General features: G+C 42.0%; 1 protein-coding gene across 1 annotated transcript in view; it reads left to right on the top strand.

The window, feature by feature from the left end:
• Window positions 1–7828, top strand: part of LOC124720405 (zinc finger protein 99-like) — a 146652-nt gene extending 138824 nt beyond the window's left edge. The window contains exon 7 of the mRNA XM_047245745.1: window positions 7742–7828. Coding sequence (XP_047101701.1) covers window positions 7742–7764 — 23 coding nt within the window. The 3' untranslated portion in view covers window positions 7765–7828. The remainder of the gene's footprint in view (window positions 1–7741) is intronic.
• Window positions 7829–22551: the final 14723 nt, after the last annotated feature.

The following is a 22551-nucleotide window of genomic DNA, read 5'->3' as shown; positions in this document are numbered from 1 at the left end:
CGTTAATGCATAGGCGATAGGCTTTCTCTCTACTGATTGCCTTTTTGGGTACCACAACGATAGGAACCTCGCAGGAGTTCGCAGAGGATTGATCTATCCCTGCAACTAGCAGTTGTTGTGTAACATCCTGAACAACAGATTGTAGATAAAATAGGAATCTGTCCGGTTCCGAACCTGTCCCGTTTCTGAGCAAGTGGCCTAATGTCTTAAGTTTGAATTCCGTGTTGTACAATGTCAGTGACTGACATATACTGCTGTTCCTCGAACAGCCAAGCATATTCCTTTAATATCGAGTACAAAAGATTACACTGACACTGGCAAATGTGCTAACTTCTCATAGGCCTGATTTTCAAGTAAGGGCGCTACCGTGCAAATTCTCCTTCTGTCAGCTGCTTCTTGCTCTTACGCTTTAACTTATTTTCTCACTGAAATTATTCCTCAACAACTTCCTGAGCACTAGCAAGTATTGTTCCACGTGTAATGTCTATATCACCTTACCGAAAATCATCAATAAATACTGGAGCACAAAACTTCTTTACCAGTCTCTCTATTTTATTTACACTACTTCTCACATGAATCTACGACCTGTATAGAACGTTGTTTAGACTGAGTGTACCAACGAGAAAGTCCAATCTAGGCAGTATTTGGATCGTGAAGTCTGTCCTGTGCCAGGCGCTGATTGTTACCAGTTGTGTAAATTCCAAATGCCCATGTATGTAGTTCTGTTGGAGGTTGTGGAAGAGGCCTCATTCCACAAATTCCTAACGATTGAGGGTCGCGAGTTCCACAGAAATAGCTGCCACACTGAATCGAATAATATGCGTCCCATAATCTTCCACCACTCAGTGCCAGTGTAGGAAATCCTTCTCTAGAATGACACTGAAATCCCTTCTGCTTCTTCTCCCAAGTTTAATAACAAAACCATAGTTCTTACCATGCATCTGCAGGTTTACAGAACATATTCCTGTGGGCAGTATTACTTCTGCTCTTAATCCACTAATGTGCACGATTTAAGTGCACTCTTATTATTAAGAGAAACAAATAATGCTTTAATTTGAGTTCCTGTGTCTACTGACACTTTGGCAGCTCTTCCTCTGATATTGGCCTTTAAAACTGTTTGTCACCTCATTTACACTTCTGTCTTGGGCTGGATACATTGCCCACATTGCGTGGAGGATGGGTGGTGGGGCCTGATCCCTGACCATTTCCCCAACGTGTACTCACACTTTTTTCTACTATCACGTGGAGAATTCAGCTATTGAAGATTCAGTCTCTGATCTTTTGGACAGGCAGTACTTGCATACCAGTGTTTGGAATGCGTACCATTTACAAAAACGTAGCGCAGCTTATTGCTTTGCGACAGAGTAGGGACGAACCTTGCAGTCACCTTGCAAAAAAGTATCAGTCTTACTGCTTCATGTAGTGAAGTAGGTGAGGCCACCTTTGGTTCTCTATATATCTGCAGATTTATTCCACATATGAAGACGTCAATTGTTCTGGCTCTAGCTACCTCAATTAACACGTCATTACATGTGGCGCCCCACCCTAACACATATGTGCCACCTGACACAGCTCATATCTGATCAGCAAACACTTCAAAATATTCATTCAACTTGTGCCTTAAAGTGGATAAATGGTCTCTGTAGTAGCTGACTTCTCATTTGTTGGAGTAGTGCTCTGCTAAATCGTATGCCAGGGCTTCAGAGAAAGGTAATTAAAAATATTGCCAAGGGCTAACCTCAAAGTTCTGTAAGTAGTCCACTGGTTTGAGATCTTAGTATTGAACCCAGTTACATCTGTGACATCCTAGCAGGTGTGTCTGCAGATTCCATGGCGAGACTTAAGGCAAAGGCGAGCGATGTTCTTCCTCAGATGCAGCGTCGGTGCAAGAGCAACAAACTGACTAATGCTGTTCATAGAACCACGTACATACTTCTGAAGGGAAGGCTTTCTCTTAAGTAGGAATCCTTCCGTGAGGCTTGATGGAATACCTGAAAAACGCAGAACTGCTAGCAGATATTTAGGCTTTCTTCTAGTCGAGAAAAGATACTATCTAGAACACTAAAAATCTGTTACTCAGAAAGCGGCAAAAATTATGCATAATATTGCCTGTGCTGGGACTACTGACTATAAATTACCATTTCATGTGGTATGGTTATATCACGAAGTTAACTTCAACACCATTATGGACGTCACTACCAGCATCTTGACTCATCATCTTAGACTAGGGAGCAACAAAACAATACTGCAACAAATTCAGTGGAGCTCACTGTGCCTTTTGTACTACACCTATAGAGGGTTTATTCGTGATAATTAGGATATGTCTGATGGATATCGTGGTTTGTTATAGGGAAGTGCTGTTTCGGTTAGGGTGTGAGCAATATGATCATGTGTATGAGATCACAGGTATGCATATCATTGATAAAAGACTTTTATGAGCCTCGAAGTTAGATGAATAGCTGTCTGATTGGGATGTTAGGAGCACTACAAAGAGTGTGTAACACATATAGTCAAGCATCGGGAACATATTCAAATTGCACAACTAGGTATGGTGCACGAGGTCGAGGGCACGGTCCATATCCCAAAATTCTGCACCTTCTGGGATGTAGTAACACACGAATCTGTAAACGTGGAGAGGAGGATTGTGGTGATCATGTCGTCCTCAGATGCCAGAAGGTTCACCAAGTGCTATGCATGACATATAAAATCTCAACCGATATTGAGGACAGAATAAAAAATTTGGAGGCACTACTTTTCAAGACGACTGCGAGCTTTGCTGATCTTACGAAATTATAATTGGTAGTCTTCTTTCTAATTAGGGGAACAAACTTACGAATGAAATATGGAGTTGGCCGAGGGCTCCCGCACAGCCACTGCCTCACATGGCCCATTTTGAACAAAGATTCCTTAATGCCCAGCCACGTTCAAGGACAAGACAGTGGGCTATAAGGTGTATACTAACGATATAATTGAGATTTTTATGGTAATAATGATCAGTTAGATGAAATGTGTAAGGCGGTTAATAGCCAAAATCCTTATATTAAATATACCGTCGTATTATCATAGGAAGATAAGCCATCCTATTTGGATTTAAACGTCTCTCTGAATGAAAGAAAAATTCTGTTCAGTATTTATGATATGACCACCACAACATATAATTTGACACCAAGTTCTTCTGGACATCCCACGTACCTTAAACACGTTGCCTTTAGAGCAATCCTCTATAGAGTGCAGGAAATTCCGTTGAGCAATAGAGAGACAAGGAGAGAACTAGATACCATTAGACATATGGCCCACGTGAAAGATTATCCTTGGGAGATGGTTAACAAATAGAACTGAATATTGAAAGAGATGGTACGAAAAAGGGATCAGTGGGTAGTGTCCTCCTTAAGTAGAATGTGGACGATAAGAAGAAGAGATATTGCAAAGTATATTAACGTCGACCAGTTTCAGGTAAGGTGGGTCGGTGGCTGAGAGACTTAAATGTAATAACTGTGTATTTAACATCCAAGAAAAATGGGCAATGGTTTATAGATCATGAAGAACGAGATGCGCAGGCCAGATGAGTGAAGCTTCCATATCAGATGTAGGGAGCACGATGAAATGAATAATCCTGTCAGTCGTTTACTTCCACTTAGTGCCTAATAAACAGAACTTGCAGGTTGTTAGCGAAGATTCAGATATCTCGCACAAATGCCCTATAGGCTGAACACTGACATCTTGGAAGAAATTGTAATCATGAAATGTAAAATCAAGCGTCCAGAGAGTGATGTTAACAAACTGCGTGAAGGTTTTATGCAATGCTTCGTATCTATATATATAACATTTTTGAGGTAGTGTATCCCAGTAGACAAACCTTATTTTATGTAAAAGGTAAAGAATCTCAGTGTTTTGCGTTTATATTTATATTGTTATATATTTTCCATTTACTTCCGCCACGACTTTTTTTTTTCTGGAGCTCCCACTAAGGGACTCACGTATGTTGATGTGTAATTATATGGACAAGAGAAAGCCACTGGCTTTTTAAGCTGTGTTAATGATTTATAGTTCGAGTGCTTTGCTCATCGCGAATTAAATAAGTGTAGTAGGTATTACAGTGGGTTTGAACTCGTTCACCTCAGGATGGTTGACTAGTTCTTATATTATGCATTTGTTGCTTACAGGCTTCCTTGCTGAAGGTTCTCGTTTCTTAATATGTTCTTATTCATACATTGATTCCTAATATGTGGTTGTTGTTGTTGTGGTCTTCAGTCCTGAGACTGGTTTGATGCAGCTCTCCATGCTACTCTATCCTGTGCAAGCTTCTTCATCTCCCAGTACCTACTGCAACCTACATCCTTCTGAATCTGCTTAGTGTATTCATCTCTTGGTCTCTCTCTACGATTTTTACCCTCCACGCTGCCCTCCAATGCTAAATTTGTGATCCCTTGATGCCTCAAAACATGTCCTACCAACCGATCCCTTCTTCTAGTCAAGTTGTGCCACAAACTTCTCTTCTCCCCAGTCCTATTCAATACCTCCTCATTAGTTACGTGATCTACCCACCTTATCTTCAGCATTCTTCTGTAGCACCACATTTCGAAAGCTTCTATTCTCTTCTTGTCCAAACTAGTTATCGTCCTTGTTTCACTACCATACATGGCTACACTCCATACAAATACTTTCAGAAACGACTTCCTGACACTTAAATCTATACTCGATGTTAACAAATTTCTCTTCTTCAGAAACGATTTCCTTGCCATTGCCAGTCTACATTTTATATCTTCTCTACTTCGACCATCATCAGTTATTTTACTCCCTAAATAGCAAAACTCCTTTACTACTTTAAGTGTCTCATTTCCTAATCTAATTCCCTCAGCATCACCCGATTTAATTTGACTACATTCCATTATCCTCATTTTGCTTTTGTTGATGTTCATCTTGTATCCTCCTTTCAAGACACTGTCCATTCCGTTCAATATGTGGTTATTAGTTGCATTTCAATTGATATTGCCATTGTAACAGTGATCTTAATATGTTGGTGGTTTTGAAAATTTCGTTTAAGGCTTGGGTCCAAGAGGCATTAGCTTCCTGAAAGCTCATACTGGCTACAACTCAGTGACAATCTTATGTCTGTCTTGATACATTGTGGTATCTGACCTTATTAGTGGTGTTACTGCTATTACTAGTACTGTTATGTGGTGGTATCAGATTCTATTATTGGCATTGTAGGAGGTATGTTCACTTACTTCTTATCACATCTGTTAGTGGTGCAATTGGTTTACTACTAGTGTTGCTATATGTAATAATAGTGCATCTTTTGTTAATGGGCGGTTTTAGTGTGTTGGCGATGGTGCTTTTTCACGACATCTTAGATATGATGATAGCAGGGTTACTAGCTTACAGCTTTCCCGTGAGATGCTAGCCATTGTGCACTCAGCCTAGTACATTGACCATCACATGACATTTTAATTGTGGTGTTCTGTATGTGCATGAAGGCAGTATTGACAAGTCGGAATCTTTGCATAAAGGGGACATATCATGTATGAACTGACATCTGCACCTGCAGGCACTTTGTACTGTATCTTTTTATAATGTCAGTGTGTGGAAGTCTGGTTATCTCACTGTGTGAGAGCACATATCACTGACAAGCCTAACCCATGAGCATGTAAGTTTGTATTGGTTTTATGGATTGTTTGGCCGTGAGTAGCTTATGTTATGATATCAGTGGGCGTGTTTACAATCTTTTATTTATGGGGATCACTTATGTATTATATAGACCTAGTTCTCTGAACGGTTTTCTGTGCAGCCACGAAATATATGAGATGTATTTTCTGCTTGCAGGGCATGTACAAGAGAATCACTATATTTTTCATGTTGGATTAGTTCTGTGTATATTCTGTATGTATTGAGGTAAACGTCTCAGTATGTCATTAGAATTTTTTTTGTTTTTGTTAGAGTATCATAGTACACTGACTGAAAAAAATCGCGACACCAAGAAAGAGTTGTACGACATAAATGAAAGTTGGTAGGCTTGTTTCCTCATCTGAAAGATGATGTCTATTCACCTTTCGCGCCAGTCACATAAGAGTGGCGTTAGTAGCTCCACTACGAAAATCCATATCAGATTTATTTTAAGTACATGGTGTAATGGTTCAAATGGCTCTGAGCACTATGCGACTTAACTTCTGAGGTCATCAGTCGCCTAGAACTTAGAACTAATTAAATCTAACTAACCTAAGGACATCACACACATCCATGCCCAAGGCAGGATTCGAACCTGCAACCGTAGCGGTCGCTCGGTTCCAGACTGTAGCGCCTAGAACCGCACGGCCACTCCGGCCGGCACGGTGTAATGGTCTTGATTATAACTTACCTTTGAGGCTGGACGTCGTGAGCTGATTTTAGTCAAGAATGCTTTTAAGGCGACAAAGACAACGTTACCAATACATCACTGAGTTTGAACAACGTCATGTGACAGCGCTATGAGAAGCTGGATGTTCCTTCTGTGATATTGCTGAAAGACTTGGCAGGGATTGTGCCACTGTACATGATTGGTGATATCGGTGGTCATGGGAATGTATGGTCGTAAGTAGACTGGGCTCCATATTGCCATGTGGCACTAATGAGAGAAAAGATATCATATTTGGCGTATCGCTCTGGGCCAACGTACTGCATCTGCAGTAGAAATACGAGCTCCATTTAGCATCACATTGACACAACGAACAGTTACAAATCGTCTACTTCAGTGACAGCTTCGAGCCAGCTGCCTGTAGCATGCGTGTCACTGACCCCAGATCACCGCCATTTGCGACTTCAGCGGTGTCAGCGATAGCTCATCGGAGAGCAGGGTGCCGGTCTCTTGTGTTTTCTGATGACAGCTGCTTGTGCCAGTGATAGCTTTGTGTTGGTTAGAAGGTGGCCAGTTGAGGGCCTGCAACCAACCTGTCTGCTTGTTAGACACACAGGACCTACAGCTGGAGTTATGGGCAAGGGTTTGTTTTCATATGACAGCAAGAGCACTCTCATGGTTATCACACACCACATAACTGCAAATCTGTACGTCAGGCTGTTGAGTTGATTTGTTGTGCTGCCATTTATGTACAGCGTTTCAAGGAGTGTCTTCCAACAGGATAACGCTCGCTCACATAGCACTGTTGCAATCCAATGTGCCCTACAGTGTGTTGATATGTTGCCTTGGTGTGCACAATCAGCAGATCTGTCTGCAGTCGACCACATATGGGACATTATTGGACGACAACTCCAGTGTCACGTACAATAGTAATAACCAACCCTGTATTGATCGACCAAGTGCAACAGGTATCGAACTCCATCCCAGAGACTGGCAAATGACACCTGTACAACACAATCTGTGCATGTTTGCTTGCTTGCATTCAACATTTAGGCGGTTATGGTGGTTATTAATGTACTAGCATTTCATATCCACAATGGATTTTGTTGCACTTACATTAACCTGTGATCTAGCAATATTAATAAATATGCTACCTAGATATATGTATTCCTGAAATTTCAATAGCCTACATTAATTACTTTTAGGTGTTATAATTTTTTCTATCAGCTTATGTTTGATCATCACATTTAGTAGTAATTTTTATTCAATTAAACATGAATAACATTTACATTTTATTGTTTTTGTTCTTGCAATGTAATACTGTCTGCTATCTCAAGTATTACAGTAAGTTTTAGCTATTTAAATAATGTTGATCTGATTGTTACTTTTGGTGTCTTTCTTTGTTCACAGATAATAATAAATTTTGGCTGTGACTTTGAGTTGAACTGAATAGATTTTTGTAAATTTTTTTAATGTAGTTTCGTTACGTTATGGTGCACAGTTATTTATTCACATATTTTTGCTTCAATGCTTGTTAATACAACACTACTAGTGAGTAGTGCACTTCAGTAATAAGACAAATGTAAGTTGTTTTCTCAGCAATGTCATGTTGAAACAATAAATATAATCATAAGTTCTCGGGTAAAAAAAAAAAAAAAAACGCAACCCCTAATTCATACACTTCCAATGCAACAACTAACTATGAATGTTAAATTTTGCCTCATAACTCTTCAATCCCCCCAACAACCATGGACCATGCCGTTGGTGGGGAGGCTTCCGTGTCTCAACAATACAGATAGCCATACCGTAGGTGCAACCACAACGGAGGGGTATCTGTTGAGAAGCCAGACAAACGTGTGGTTCCTGAACAGGGGCATCTGCCTTTTCAGTAGTTGAAGGGGCAACAGTCTGGATGATTGACTGATCTGGCCTTGTAACACTAACCAAAACGACCTTGCTGTTGTGGTACTGCGAATGGCTGAAAGCATGGGGAAACTACAGCCGTAATTTTTCCCAAGGGCTTGCAACTTTACTGTATGATTAAATGATGATGGCATCCTCTTGGGTAAAGTATTCCAGAGGTAAAATAGTCCCCCATTCGGATCTCTGGGCGGGGACTACTCAAGAGGACGTCATTATCAGGAGAAAGAAAACTGGCGTTCTATGGATCGGAGCATGCAATGTCGGATTCCTTAACCGGGCAGGTAGGTTAGAAAATTTAAAAGGGAAATGGATAGGTTAAAGTTAGATATAGTGGGAATTAGTGAAGTTCGTGGAAGGAGGAACAAGACTTTTGTTCAGGTGAATACAGGGTTATAAATAAAAAATCAAATAGGGCTAATGCAGGAGTAGGTTTAATAATGAATAAAAAAATAGGCGTGTGGGTAAGCTACTAGAAACAGCATAGTGAACGCATTATTGTGGCCAAGATAGACACGAAGCCCCCGTCTACTACAGTAGTACAAGTTTATATGGCAACTAGCTCTGCAGATGATGAAGAAATTGATGATATGTATGATGAGATAAAAGAAATTATTCAGGTAGTGAAGGGAGACGAAAATTTAATACTCATGGGTGACTGGAATTCAACAGTAGGAAAAGGAAGAGAAGGAAACGTAGTAGGAGATTATGGATTAGGGCTAAGAAATGAAAGAGCAAACCGCCTGGTCGAATTTTGCACAGAGCATAACTTAATCATAGCTAACACTTGGTTCAGGAATCGTGAAAGAAGGTTGTATACATGGAAGAATCCTGGAGATACTAGAAAGTTTCAGATACATTATACACTCCTGGAAATGGAAAAAAGAACAAATTGACACCGGTGTGTCAGACCCACCATACTTGCTCCGGACACTGCGAGAGGGCTGTACAAGCAATGATCACACGCACGGCACAGCGGACACACCAGGAACCGCGGTGTTGGCCGTCGAATGGCGCTAGCTGCGCAGCATTTGTGCACCGCCGCCGTCAGTGTCAGCCAGTTTGCCGTGGCATACGGAGCTCCATCGCAGTCTTTAACACTGGTAGCATGCCGCGACAGTGTGGACGTGAACCGTATGTGCAGTTGACGGACTTTGAGCGAGGGCGTATAGTGGGCATGCGGGAGGCCGGGTGGACGTACCGCCGAATTGCTCAACACGTGGGGCGTGAGGTCTCCACAGTACATCGATGTTGTCGCCAGTGGTCGGCGGAAGGTGCACGTGCCCGTCGACCTGGGACCGGACCGCAGCGACGCACGGATGCACGCCAAGACCATAGGATCCTACGCAGTGCCGTAGGGGACCGCACCGCCACTTCCCAGCAAATTAGGGACACTGTTGCTCCTGGGGTATCGGCGAGGACCATTCGCAACCATCTCCATGAAGCTGGGCTATGGTCCCGCACACTGTTAGGCCGTCTTCCGCTCACGCCCCAACATCGTGCAGCCCGCCTCCAGTGGTGTCGCGACAGGCGTGAATGGAGGGACGAATGGAGACGTGTCGTCTTCAGCGATGAGAGTCACTTCTGCCTTGGTGCCAATGATGGTCGTATGCGTGTTTGGCGCCGTGCAGGTGAGCGCCACAATCAGGACTGCATACGACCGAGGCACACAGGGCCAACACCCGGCATCATGGTGTGGGGAGCGATCTCCTACACTGGCCGTACACCACTGGTGATCGTCAAGGGGACACTGAATAGTGCACGGTACATCCAAACCGTCATCGAACCCATCTTTCTACCATTCCTAGACCGGCAAGGGAACTTGCTGTTCCAACAGGACAATGCACGTCCGCATGTATCCTGTGCCACCCAACGTGCTCTAGAAGGTGTAAGTCAACTACCCTGGCCAGCAAGATCTCCGGATCTGTCCCCCATTGAGCATGTTTGGGACTGGATGAAGCGTCGTCTCACGCGGTCTGCACGTCTAGCACGAACGCTGGTCCAACTGAGGCGCCAGGTGGAAATGGCATGGCAAGCCGTTCCACAGGACTACATCCAGCATCTCTACGATCGCCTCCATGGGAGAATAGCAGCCTGCATTGCTGCGAAAGGTGGATATACACTGTACTAGTGCCGACATTGTGCATGCTCTGTTGCCTGTGTCTATGTGCCTGTGGTTCTATCAGTGTGATCATGTGATGTATCTGACCCCAGGAATGTGTCAATAAAGTTTCCCCTTCCTGCGACAATGAATTCACGGTGTTCTTATTTCAATTTCCAGGAGTGTATTTAGGAACTAGATTTTAAATTATAAGACATTTCCAGGGGCAGATGTGGACTCTGACCACAATCTATTGGCTATGAACTGTAGATTAAAACTGAAGAAGCTGCAAAAAGGTGGGAATTTAAGGAGATGGGACCTGGATAAACTGAAAGTATCAGAGGTTGTACAGAGTTTCAGGGAGAGCATAAGGGAACAATTGACAGGAATGGGGGAAAGAAAAACTGTAGAAGAAGAATGGGTAGCTTTGAGGAATGAAATAGTGAAGGCAGCAGAGGATCAAGTAGGTAAAAAGACGAGGGCTAGTAGAAATCCTCAGATAACAGAAGAGATACCGAATTTAATTGATGAAAGGAGAAAATACAAAAATGCAGTAAATGAAGCAGGCAAAAAGGAATACAAACATCTCAAAAATGAGATTGACAGGAAGTGCAAAATGGCTACGCAGGGATGGCTAGAGGAAAAATGTAAGGATGTAGATGCTTATCTCACGAGGGGTAAGATAGATACTGCCTACAGGAAAATTAAAGAGACCTTTGGAGAAAAGAGAACCACTTGCATGAATATCAAGAGCTCAGATGAAAACCCAATTCTAAGCAAAGAAGGGAAAGCAGAAAGGTGGAAGGAGTATATAGAGGGTCTATACAGGGGCGATGTTCTTGAGGACAATATTATGGAAGTGGAAGAGGATGTAGATGATGATGAAATGGGAGACATGATACTGCGTGAAGAGTTTGACAGAGCACTGAAAGACCTAAGTCGAAACAAGGCTCCAGGAGTAGACAACATTCCATTATAACTACTGACAGCCTTGGGTGAGCCAGTCCCGACAAAACTCTACCATCTGATGACCAAGATGTATGAGACAGGCAAAATTCCCTTAGACTTCAAGAAGAGTATAATAATTCCAATCCCAAAGAAAGCAGGTGTTGGCAGATGTGAAAATTACCGAATTATCAGTTTAATAAGTCACAGTTGCGAAATACTAACACGAATTCTTTACAGACGAATGGAAAAACTGGTAGAAGCCGACCTTGGGGAAGATCAGTTTCGATTCCGTAGAAATGTTGGAGCACGTGAGGCTGACCCTATGACTTATCTTAGAAGAAAGATTAAGGAAAGGCAAACCTACGTTTCTAACATTTGTAGACTTAGAGAAAGCTTTTGACAATGTTGATTGGAATACTCTCTTTCAAATTGTGAAGGTGGCAGGGGTAAAATACAGGGAGCGAAAGGCTATTTACAGTTTGTACAGAAACCACATGGCAGCTATAAGAGTTGAGGGACTTGAAAGGGAAGCAGTGGTCGGGAAGGGAGTGAGACAGGGTTGTAGCCTACCCACGATGCTATTCAATCTGTATATTCAGCAAGCAGTAAAGGAAACAAAAGAAAAGTTCGGAGTAGGCATTAAAATCCATGGAGAAGAAATAAAAGCTTTGAGGTTCACCGATGACATTGTAATTCTGTCAGAGACAGCAAAGGACTTGGAAGAGCAGTTGAATGGAATGAACAGTGTCTTGAAAGAAGGGTATAAGATGAACATCAACAAAAGCAAAACGAGGATAATGGAATGTAGTCGAATTAAGTCAGGTGATGCTGAGGGTATTAGATTAGGAAATGAGACACTTAAAGTAGTAAAGGAGTTTTGCTATTTGGGGAGCAAAATAACTGATGATGGTCGAAGTAGAGAGGATATCAAATGTAGACTGGCAATGGCAAGGAAAGCGTTTCTGAAGAAGAGAAATTTGTTAACATTGAGTACTGATTTGTCAGGAAGTCGTTTCTGAAAGTATTTGTATGGAGTGTAGCCATGTATGGAAGTGAAAGATGGACGATAAATAGTTTAGACAAGAAGAGAATAGAAGGTTTCGAAATGTGGTGCTACAGAAGAATGCTGGAGATTAGATGGGTAGATCGCATAACTAATGGGGAGGTATTGAACAGAATTGGGGAGAAGAGGAGTTTGTGGCACAACTTGACTAGAAGAAGGGGTCTGTTGGTAGGACATGTTCTGAGGCATCAAGGGATCATCAATTTAGTACTGGAGGGCAGCGTGGAGGGTAAAAATCGTAGAGTGAGACCAAGAGATGAATACACTTAGCAGATTCAGAAGGATGTAGGCTGCAGTAGGTACTGGGAGATGAAGAAGCTTGCACAGGATAGAGTAGTATGGAGAGCTGCATCAAACCAGTCTCAGGACTGAAGACCACAACAACAACAACAAGTCTTCAATTTTAACAATCTCTACACTGAAAATATCCGTATTAAGTTTCTCACCGGATATTAGATAAAGTAACCCTCAATGCAGTACAAAAATAGAGACTTAAAATGACAAAATGGATTTGAGTTGTTGATCAAATTAATTTTCATAATAAAGTTACCATTAATACTGTACATTTTAAAGTGGTGTTTAGAGAATTAGACTTATACAAATCTCATTAAGACTAAATGTTCATTACTGGAGTCATTATGATGTGATGTCCTTGCCCTTTTTTGGATGTTTTTCTTTCGAAATATATATAGCAGGCGCCATAAGTGGAGGAATATCGTTCACATTTTCAAAAATTCTTATCTTGCCCTTCATTGCATAATCCATCTTTGGAATGTTAAATGAGACTAAAGAGTTTGGAGTGTGAAATGAGACATCAGGATGACAGTAGGTTTGTTATATATATTATATTCTTTGTTCTGGCGCTGGGCCATAGTACATCAGGAAAAGCTTGGTGGAGGCGTCCAGTTGATCTGATGCAAAAGAATTGACAGCTGTCATCTTTAACTTCATGAAGAGCAAGGCCGAGAATGATGTTACTCTAAAGCCACTGTCAGCGACTCCTCTGGCTGGGATCATGAAGACTGCGTGACGGCGCAGCCGATGGTGGCTGTGAACTTCCTGTAGTGTGTGGGCAGCTTTCTCGTGACTCAGGTTGAGCTGCCCTGTCTTTTGGTTGAACATTGGAGTCCATACTGCATTCCAGGATGCCACTCCAAGTGTCACAGGCTCATGGTTTAGGCTGTGATTCTAAGACAAGAGTCATTTACTACACGAATGGCTGAGTACTTATATGCTGTAGACTATATTCATTAAAGATTTAAGGTACGTACTCTAAGCATTTTCGTGGTGGCAAGTGAGGGAAGTTTTTCCATCCTTCCGCTAGTGTACTGCAGCGTCGCATGTTGCTATACGAACCACAATGCCACTTGACCGTGTTTTGCTTCGCAACGCGTAACTCTCTCGCCTCCATGCGGCTGTCTCTGTTGCAAATCACTTCCGCTCCAGAGTATTTTTGGACCAAATACGGTCGATACGCTAGACTGCCGTCCTGTTTATCACATCAGGTCAACCAGACTAGATTATCCTTTACACAAGAGCTCCTGGCGACCTGCTTTGTCAGCCCTGTTTCGTCTTTTAAGAATTATTATAAGAATTGTTTCCTTTAAGCCGATCACTTAATCTTACACATTGCCACAGGGCCCTTTGTCCTGCTCCTTAACTCAAACACCTTGGAACTTGTTCATTATAAGGTTTTCGCGCAAATACTACTCTCTATGCCCAACTTAAAAGCTGAAATGAACCAATTATTCTTAATACTAGCCTCCTGTGCGCCCAGCTCCATTCTGTTGCTTTTACGCCCAGGGCGTTTAATCCACTTGAATCTGAACAACGGCTGGGTCTTGTGCTTCGTCTTCTATGTACCAAAAGAAGAACTACACAGCAGAACAAGTGCTGCTGTAGTGGTTGGTAGGACAATAGTCAATATTGTCTCTTTCCTGTACTGATATTCCTGATATGAATTAAATGCTGCTATAGGGTTTCCAGGGAGAATCGTCCCTCCTGCTGGTTCTGAAACGTGTTTATGGACTGCGTTAATTACTACCCTAGAGTTTGATTTAAGCTGCTTAGATTTCCGGCAGGTAGCAGTTCCTTGAGCTCCCCTGGCCAATACAAGTGAGGTTCCGAAAGGTGAGTTATCCCTGAAATCTGGTCAGGCAGACAGACAGTAGGCCCCATCGTATTGCACGCTGTTCCATTTAATAACAAATCACTCCTATTTAATTCTAGCCTATTCGCTGGATTAAGCTTCCCCTGATCAAAACAACTAGCCGCTACTACCATCTTGTTAGAGTATAACCAATGTGCCTCAACCTTCTGAATGTGCAGTTCTGACTCGAGCACTTCTTTATTGCATTCTCTTGCTTCCTTTGGTCCCATTAGCAATTTAACTGTGCAGGAATCCGGCCCCTCTCTTATTACTATATTTGGACAGACTGTGAATCCTCCTCAGCGGCATTTTTGTAATTTTCCTTCTTCCATTTGTACATATCTTCCCTTGTCTTTTGTAATTAAGCTGGCCGGTGTGGCCGAGCGCTTCTAGGCACTTCAGTCTGGAACCGCGCGACTGCTATGGTCGCAGGTTCGAATCCTGCCTCGGGCATGGATGTATGTAATGTCCTTATGTTAGTTAGGTTTAAGTAGTTCTAAGTTCTAGGGGACTGATGACCTCAGATGTTAAATCTCATAGTACTCAGAGCCATTTGAACCATTTTTTGTTTGTAATAAACAGCAGTCGCTGCGTTTTTACTCTTACAAATTTCTTCAATGTTCTCCACGTTACAGGATTTGCATGAACTATGTAGCACCAACAATGTGCTTGTGTCCCTGTTACTGGTATAGAAACGGGAATATAAAATTTTGCTTCATCCGTTCTCACTGATGCTATGTCCATCTTGAAATAAAAGGGTGAGACTTTGCGCTTGGATTCTAAAACGAACCTCAACTACGGTGGTAGTTCCTTCTGTACTTTAATTAGATCCTTTAAATACTGCTCTACCGACAGCAAATTTACCCCTAACTGACCCCTTACAGCCTGCTACATAGTCTCCTATAGTTCTCTCCCTTTCCCTTGTGCTTCCCAAACACCAACTCCTACGAACTGCAAGCACTTTGTCATTGGTACATCCCTATGTAAGACTTCTAGCACAGTTTGTAGTTCCCTGGTATTCTGATTAGGTGCCTCTTCTGCAGCTCTGGCATACTGCTTTACTTTCCAGGTGAGTTGTAGTAGTCGTGTGTTATTCAATACATCCTTCTCCAAATCTCGTCTATGAGCAGGAGTATCTATTACTACCCTCCTCCTTTAATTCTTTGCTGCTCCTACTAACTGCACTAAATGTATACATAACCTTAAAAAAATGTTAATCTCTGTTTCCTAGGCCTTAATCTATACGGGTTCCTCATTACTGTTTCTTTGAAAACTTCTTTTTTCCTCTTCTGATATCTTTCGCCTCACTCTCCCTTTTTGGTTCACATTCCTATCCCTGATTTAACTTCCGCACTCTCTCGAAAAGCTTTCAACCACTCTACACACACAATTATCGGTCTCCTCGACAACTGAATATTGACGTTTACTGGTGACGTAGTGCCTATCACTTTGTATGGCCGCTGATACTTTGCAAAAAAACATCTTGGTCTTTCCCTTAGGCGTATATGAAGTTGACAGCGTCACCCGCGGATCAAACTTACACTGTGACATTATCTCTGTATTACTCTCTAGTCTTCCCTTTCTTCACTTTCAATATGTCAAATGGTGATGTCGTTTTACAACCATATGCTATTTCATATAACCATAATCCTGGATTTGTGTGCTGCTTTAAATTGTAGATGGAGACGATGTACTCCAAATAGACATTCTAGTTGGTTTGATGTGAGTCATTGCAGTATCCAAGCATGTCCTTGATCGTCCTATGCACTCTTTCACTTCTTCCATTGACTTGTCGATGGCGAGAGCTCATTCTTAACTTCTTCACATTCAGTAACTTACGCAAGTCCTTGAATAGATCTGACATGGAGTTCGTTCCCTGGGTCTGTTGTTATTACTCCAGGCAATCCAAAATTCAATATCCTATTACTCAAAAGAGCTAGTGCCACTGATTCTGCTTACACGTTTGGCATTGTGGCCGTTTCCAAGTGTCGTGAAAACTAATTTATGATTGTGAGTACGTACTTATTCCCTGCAGGTGTTTTATTAAATGAACCTAAAACATCAATCCCCAGAAAAACCTTATGCTTCAGGTAACCACAACTCTCGTTGGACACAAATCCGCTCTCAGTGTGCACTGTATGCAGTTCCGCAACGTCTGTCTGCCTGTTCCTCCATCAACACTTTTCCACTACTCTTCTGCTGGTCGATCTGCAACCTCCATGACCGAATAATATGTGATTATGAGCTTCTTGTAGCACACTATTCCTTAGCTTCTTCTGCGGCCCCAACTTGGTTTCTCTGCATAGGATCCCATCCTCCATACAAAACTATGACTGCTTAAAATACTGCTTAATTCTTCATCCGCTGTTTGTGGAACTTGCCATCCATAAGCTTATTGCCCCCAGTATGTAATACTGCTACTTTTCTGCTTAAGCTGCCCACATTTCTGTGGTTCTTCCCAAATTTTATGCATAACATCAAAATCAAATTCACTTAGTCTTACAGTCCAATCTGACAATCTACTGGAAGTATTCTTTAATCCTAACAACCATTTTAATGCCGCATGATCCGTTATTACTCTAAACTTTTTACTATACAGATAACATTTGAAATATGTTGTTGCATAAATAAGGCTTAACATCTCTTTCTACATTGTCGAATAATATCTATCCACAAAATTTAGTTATCTTGATGCACTGGTTTCCGGATGTTCTATGGCTTCTATTTATTGTGGCAACACAAATTCTAGTGTATGATTTCATGCATCACACGATAAATAAATTCTCTGTTAAAATCCGGAAATACCAATATCGGACTCGATGTTAAAACCTCTTTTCATTCCTCCGAAGCACGCTGGCACTCTTCTGACCACAAAAATTTAGTACCCATTCTTAACAATTTGTAATATATTGATTATTCCTTGCTGCTGTAGCGTTATCTTAAAGCTGTGAGGAAGGACAGGCGTTCCAAGGCGTGGAAGCAGAGACGATGCAGAGGGCAGACGGAACTAGGAGAGATAATGTTACATGAAGTAAACCGTAAGGGGAGAGCCTTGCGAAAATGCAGACGCTCCCAGAAGCGGTCCCGGGGTGTTAGTTACTCTTCAAGGAATTAACATGTAACTTCATATGTCGTCCAGACGCTGTGGTAGGTTGCGACCGTAGAACTTTGTAACCAACAGGCACGTAGTAGCGTATAAAGCCAGCTTGATACCAGCCCTGAGAACAGCAACGTCAGTAGGCTCACAAGGGGCAGAAAGAGAGCGAAAACGCAAAAAAACTGTTGACCTAGCAGTATCTACTGCAGGGAGCCCGAGGGTCGGGGCTAAATGACGTATAATAATGTTGCAAGTCTTATTTGGCAGAGCAGTTACGGTTAACTTTCAGCTGAACAATATTGATACCAAATACGGACTTAGTTAGTGCAACTGCATTAACATCCCCGACTTAGGAGCAGTAGAGGGGACCTAACTAAGCCGTGATTGGCAGGCACCTGCAAGAGTCCTACGGGATTGGCTAGATTGCTTTAGGTGGGAAAAACAGTGTCCCCACGCGACTCCTTAAATCCCTTAGATTCCGCATTTTGGCTGAGTTCTCAGTCACACTATCTGGGCGCCGAATCCGCGCCCATCGATTCCAGCCTCAGTCCAGCCCCACGTAAGTCTTCTCTCTCACTTGGAGTGCCTCAGTGAACAGTGCCACATTCAGAGCGTTTTGTTTTGCAATTAAGTTGTTGCCTTAAAATGCTGCTAGTGTTTGCTACTGTGGTTAGCAACCACCCCTGGGACTTATGACTTATGCACTGATCTGTTAAAACAGTGTTATTCATGCTTTTTCTAACCCTAGAATTAGCCGCCAGTGTATTAGTTAGTCCTGTCTGGAATAAACAACTATTTGAAAACCCCGTTTGTCCAAGAGTCTCCACAATGAACTCCCTACCGAGTCTCACCACCTGCATTTCTAGTAAATGCCTGTACCAGTGTTGGCTGAGATAGAAGAAAACAATCAAATGCCTTCACTGTGAGTTGTCCTTCTGCCTTCTACTCTGTACCGCTCGGGAGCGCAGACTGACCAGTTATCCATTTGCTCCCTCTCCCACCTATGTCTGGACATGACATAGGAACAATATTTTGGTGCCAGGTGTGGGGTTATTTTCGGTTTAATTGAATTTTGAGATAGGTAGACGCATCGTTCCTGCTCATCCCGAGGTCTTGACAGGACTGACGGCTTTGAGACTCTGTTAGACGCAGCACTGGCACTCCAGTGAGAGCAGACGGAGCGAGAAGAACAGAAGAAAGAACAAGAGGCCGGACGTGGATGCCGGACGCCGGAAGACGGGGCCAGGGCAGCCTGTGTTCACGGCTGCCGACACCGCGGACGTCGCGGGGGCGGCGGAGCGCCAACGAGACGTGGCCTTATCGCGTTCCTGGGAGGACTGCCAGGGCATCGCACCCACGAACCGAGCCAGGACAGCGCCGAGACACGTCCTTCAGGCGTCAGCAGGTGCCTTCAGCAGCGGCAGCGGCTTCAGTCGCTGCGGAAAGGCGATAGCAACTCGGTTCGAAGGACAGCACATCGGCACGCATCTGTAGGTACCAGAAAAGCGCAGCGCCATCTACTCAACACGTCGCATTGCAAACACAATAAGTCTTGACGACCCTTAACTCTGCCTATACTGAGAGCGGACTGGCTATGGCTAGTATTTCAATAAGCAACACGTTAAAATTGATCCCCCAGGCCTTTGATAACAAGAAGTCAAAAAATGGTTCAAATGGCTCTGAGCAATATGGAACTTATCATCTGAGGTCATCAGTCCCCTAGAACTTAGAACTACTTAAACCCAAGTAACCTAAGGACATCACACACATCCATGCCTGAGGCAGGATTCGCACCTGCGATCGTAGGGGTCGCGCGGTTCTAGACTGTGTAAGGAAATAAATCGTCTTTGAAAAATTTGTAAACAAAAGTTTGTTTTAATGTCCACGTACGATCATGAAACGTGTGAAGGTACAATGCTGCAACCCATAAGGAAAATTCCTAGCGATTGCATTCAAAAGTGTGTGAAATTGTATAAGTGTATATGGATTCCCTTGAGTCAGGATCAATGGATGTTCGTTGCCCCAAAAGAGGAAGGGTTGACAGTTTCGTGTAACGATAACAAGCCCACAGATGTACGAGTAAAAGGTACAGAAAAACTGACCTTTTATGGCAGGTGCAAGGGATATGGAACACAAGTTCATACAGTCTGAACAAATCATAAGATCTAACATGACTAATGAGGATATGGTGCCCGCTCTAAACATGCAGATTGATTGTTGTATAATTAACAAAGAACAAAGAAACATATCGGAGCTGACGCTAGACATGCCGTTAGAACATGTAGTACAGCATTTAGACGACCTCAAGGTCGCCGGTCATAAAATAGCCGAAATAGAGGAAGAGATAGCAATCCAGGAACAGCACAGTTTCTTGGAAATTTCTTGGTATCATTATTCGTTCTGGTCTTACCTAGGAGTTGTATTACTGACTATTTTGTTTAAATGTTGTTTGTACCAAAATTGCAAATGTTTCCGAGATTGTTTCAAATACTGTGGAAAGGCGTTGGAGATAATTGTTGTGGCCAAATATGTGCGCGAACAACAATAGTAAATATGTGCGAAGGGTCATAAATGACACGCATCCAGAGTAGACGACCCCTCCAAAACAACGGTCGAAGTAGTGACGAGCGAAATGAGGACTTCAGCACGAAATGAAGGAAATATCCTGCTACCAATGCCAGTTCCATGTAGGGATCAAAGATTAAAAAAAAGACACTGCAGAAAACCCCCATTAGTACATAAGAAACCAATATTGTGATTCATGTCACTCTATGTAAACTGAATAATGTAAAAATGTATACTATTTTGACATTGCATATATTAAATGTAACATTCAACTTCTGTTTTTTGTGTATCTGTGATGAAAAAAGAAGTTATGGAATAAAGAAAAACAATTAACCAAAAATAGCAATTAAGTAAGTAAATGTATTAAATTTTGGATGTATATGTACATGTGATGTATTTACATTTTGTAAAACAATCTGTGACAACGATGTTTTCATGTAAAGTATATTTAACAAAAGAGAACCATTTTATAGTGATGACCTATTGTAGGGAAGCAGCCTACTCACGCCGTATAAAATTCACATCAGTCTTTCCATTGTGTGCCAGCCAGTCCGCTGTCTGACGTCATAAATGTTGCGCAATACTTTAAAAATCAAGTAAATAACCTGAAACGTTCCTAGCATGTCAGGAGTAATACTAAATCAGTATGTGTTGAATATCAGTTCAATAACTTTAACCATTTTCGAAATTTGGACGTTTTTCTATAAAAATCAATGGCGCAACAGAATGGAGCTAGAAACTGAAAAATTTATATTTAGATTCCTTTTGCATAATAATTTAGTAGAAATAGTATTCTGGATCTGATAAATTAAAATCTTAGTTTAAATTCATGATTTTCTGGTTTTTATCTTAAAATTATGGAAGCAAGATGGATTAAGTAGGCGAATAAATAAAGCTAGGATGTTTAAATTTAAGTAGAAGGGAGATCCGCTATAATCATAAAGATGTGAGAAGTTTCAACAGAACAACTATAAAACTATAGCGTAGCGTAACTCCAAAGGGCAAGTTCAGAGCTCGTCTACTGCGTGTAGTGTAATTAAATTAATTCTGTCGCCCAAAATATTTGACTGAGCCACGTCAGACTTTTATTATGATTACTTACCTGTGTGCTGATTGCACATTTAAATTGAGAGCTTCATCGGCCATCAGCAAAGGAAGCAATGATTTATTTCATAACTTAGTGGTGCATTACTAGCCCAGCGGCTAGTCGGGAGAGCGGATTTAATCAGGCGTTCCCTTAGCCGTCCGCACCGCGGCTTCATATGTAAGAATGCTGCGCCAGAAAAAAAGGCCCTAGTTCTCTCCAGACGCTGATCAGCGCACCATCTGTGCCGGGAGTCGCATCGCATCGGTATCATTGCTATAAACAGCCTCGGGTGCCGTAATAAGTTACTCGTGATACGCGTAACCATGAAATCGTTTTCGAGTGAAGTGTTAATTCTGGGATGACTTTAATGATCTATCTTTAGTTTGCGTATGTCGTATTTTCACGTGCCGCCGCGGGACAGACGTTCTACCATTATTTAGCGTGGCGTTTGATGAACATTATCATCAAATTATGGCGAGCATTCACTTAAACATTTAATTTGAACAGTTACAGTTGCATCAGCGCATTAGACTCTGAACTGCTCTGGTAGCTGGATTGTGTGGATTCTTTTTTATCTGTGGCTTTCAGAATATAGTGAACATTTTAGAGTGAATCGTTTTTGATTATGAATTCCAGACGATCTCCTAATTCCTCAGAGCTATAAGCTGTAGCTATAAGTGTCTTTCTTAGATAAAGTGGGGACTAGGAATTCTAATTACAGGCTTTACGTTTTGCTAATCACTTTCAGGTTGCCAATACTGTAGTTAGAGAGCCAGTTTGAGAACGGCAAACAACAGCAATAAATAAATCATAGGAACATTTTAATAACAATATTTCCACCCGCCGCCCCACGAATGGTGCATGTGCCGGGAAAGACAAACAAAACATTTTTGTCATTATTCATTTCATTAACAACAATTTCCACCCACCGCCCCACATTATGTGTCCAGTGAAAAGTGTTTTATGTTGTGAGAAGACACTAAAGGATTGTTCATAGACTGAAGTGTTTAGCAAAAAATGAATATAATAAATATCATTTCTAGAGGTAAGATATTTTAAGCACAACAGAAACGAGTTTACAAATTTCTTGGCTATTGATTGTCAACAAATTTCTTCCACAAGGGGAAGTGAAATATATTTATTTGTCATACTACTGTGGTGTTATCTTGAAGCTGTGAGAAAGGAGGACAGGACCTCCAAGGCACGGAAGTAGAGACGATGCTGTGGGCAGACGAAACTTGGAGAGATATTGTTACATGAAATAAACCGTAAGGGGAGAGCCTTGCGAAA

Source organism: Schistocerca piceifrons, chromosome 11 (assembly GCF_021461385.2).
Source record: "Schistocerca piceifrons isolate TAMUIC-IGC-003096 chromosome 11, iqSchPice1.1, whole genome shotgun sequence".
In the NCBI taxonomy this organism is placed as follows: Eukaryota; Metazoa; Arthropoda; class Insecta; order Orthoptera; family Acrididae; genus Schistocerca; species Schistocerca piceifrons.
This window is presented reverse-complemented; position numbering and strand designations above follow the sequence as displayed.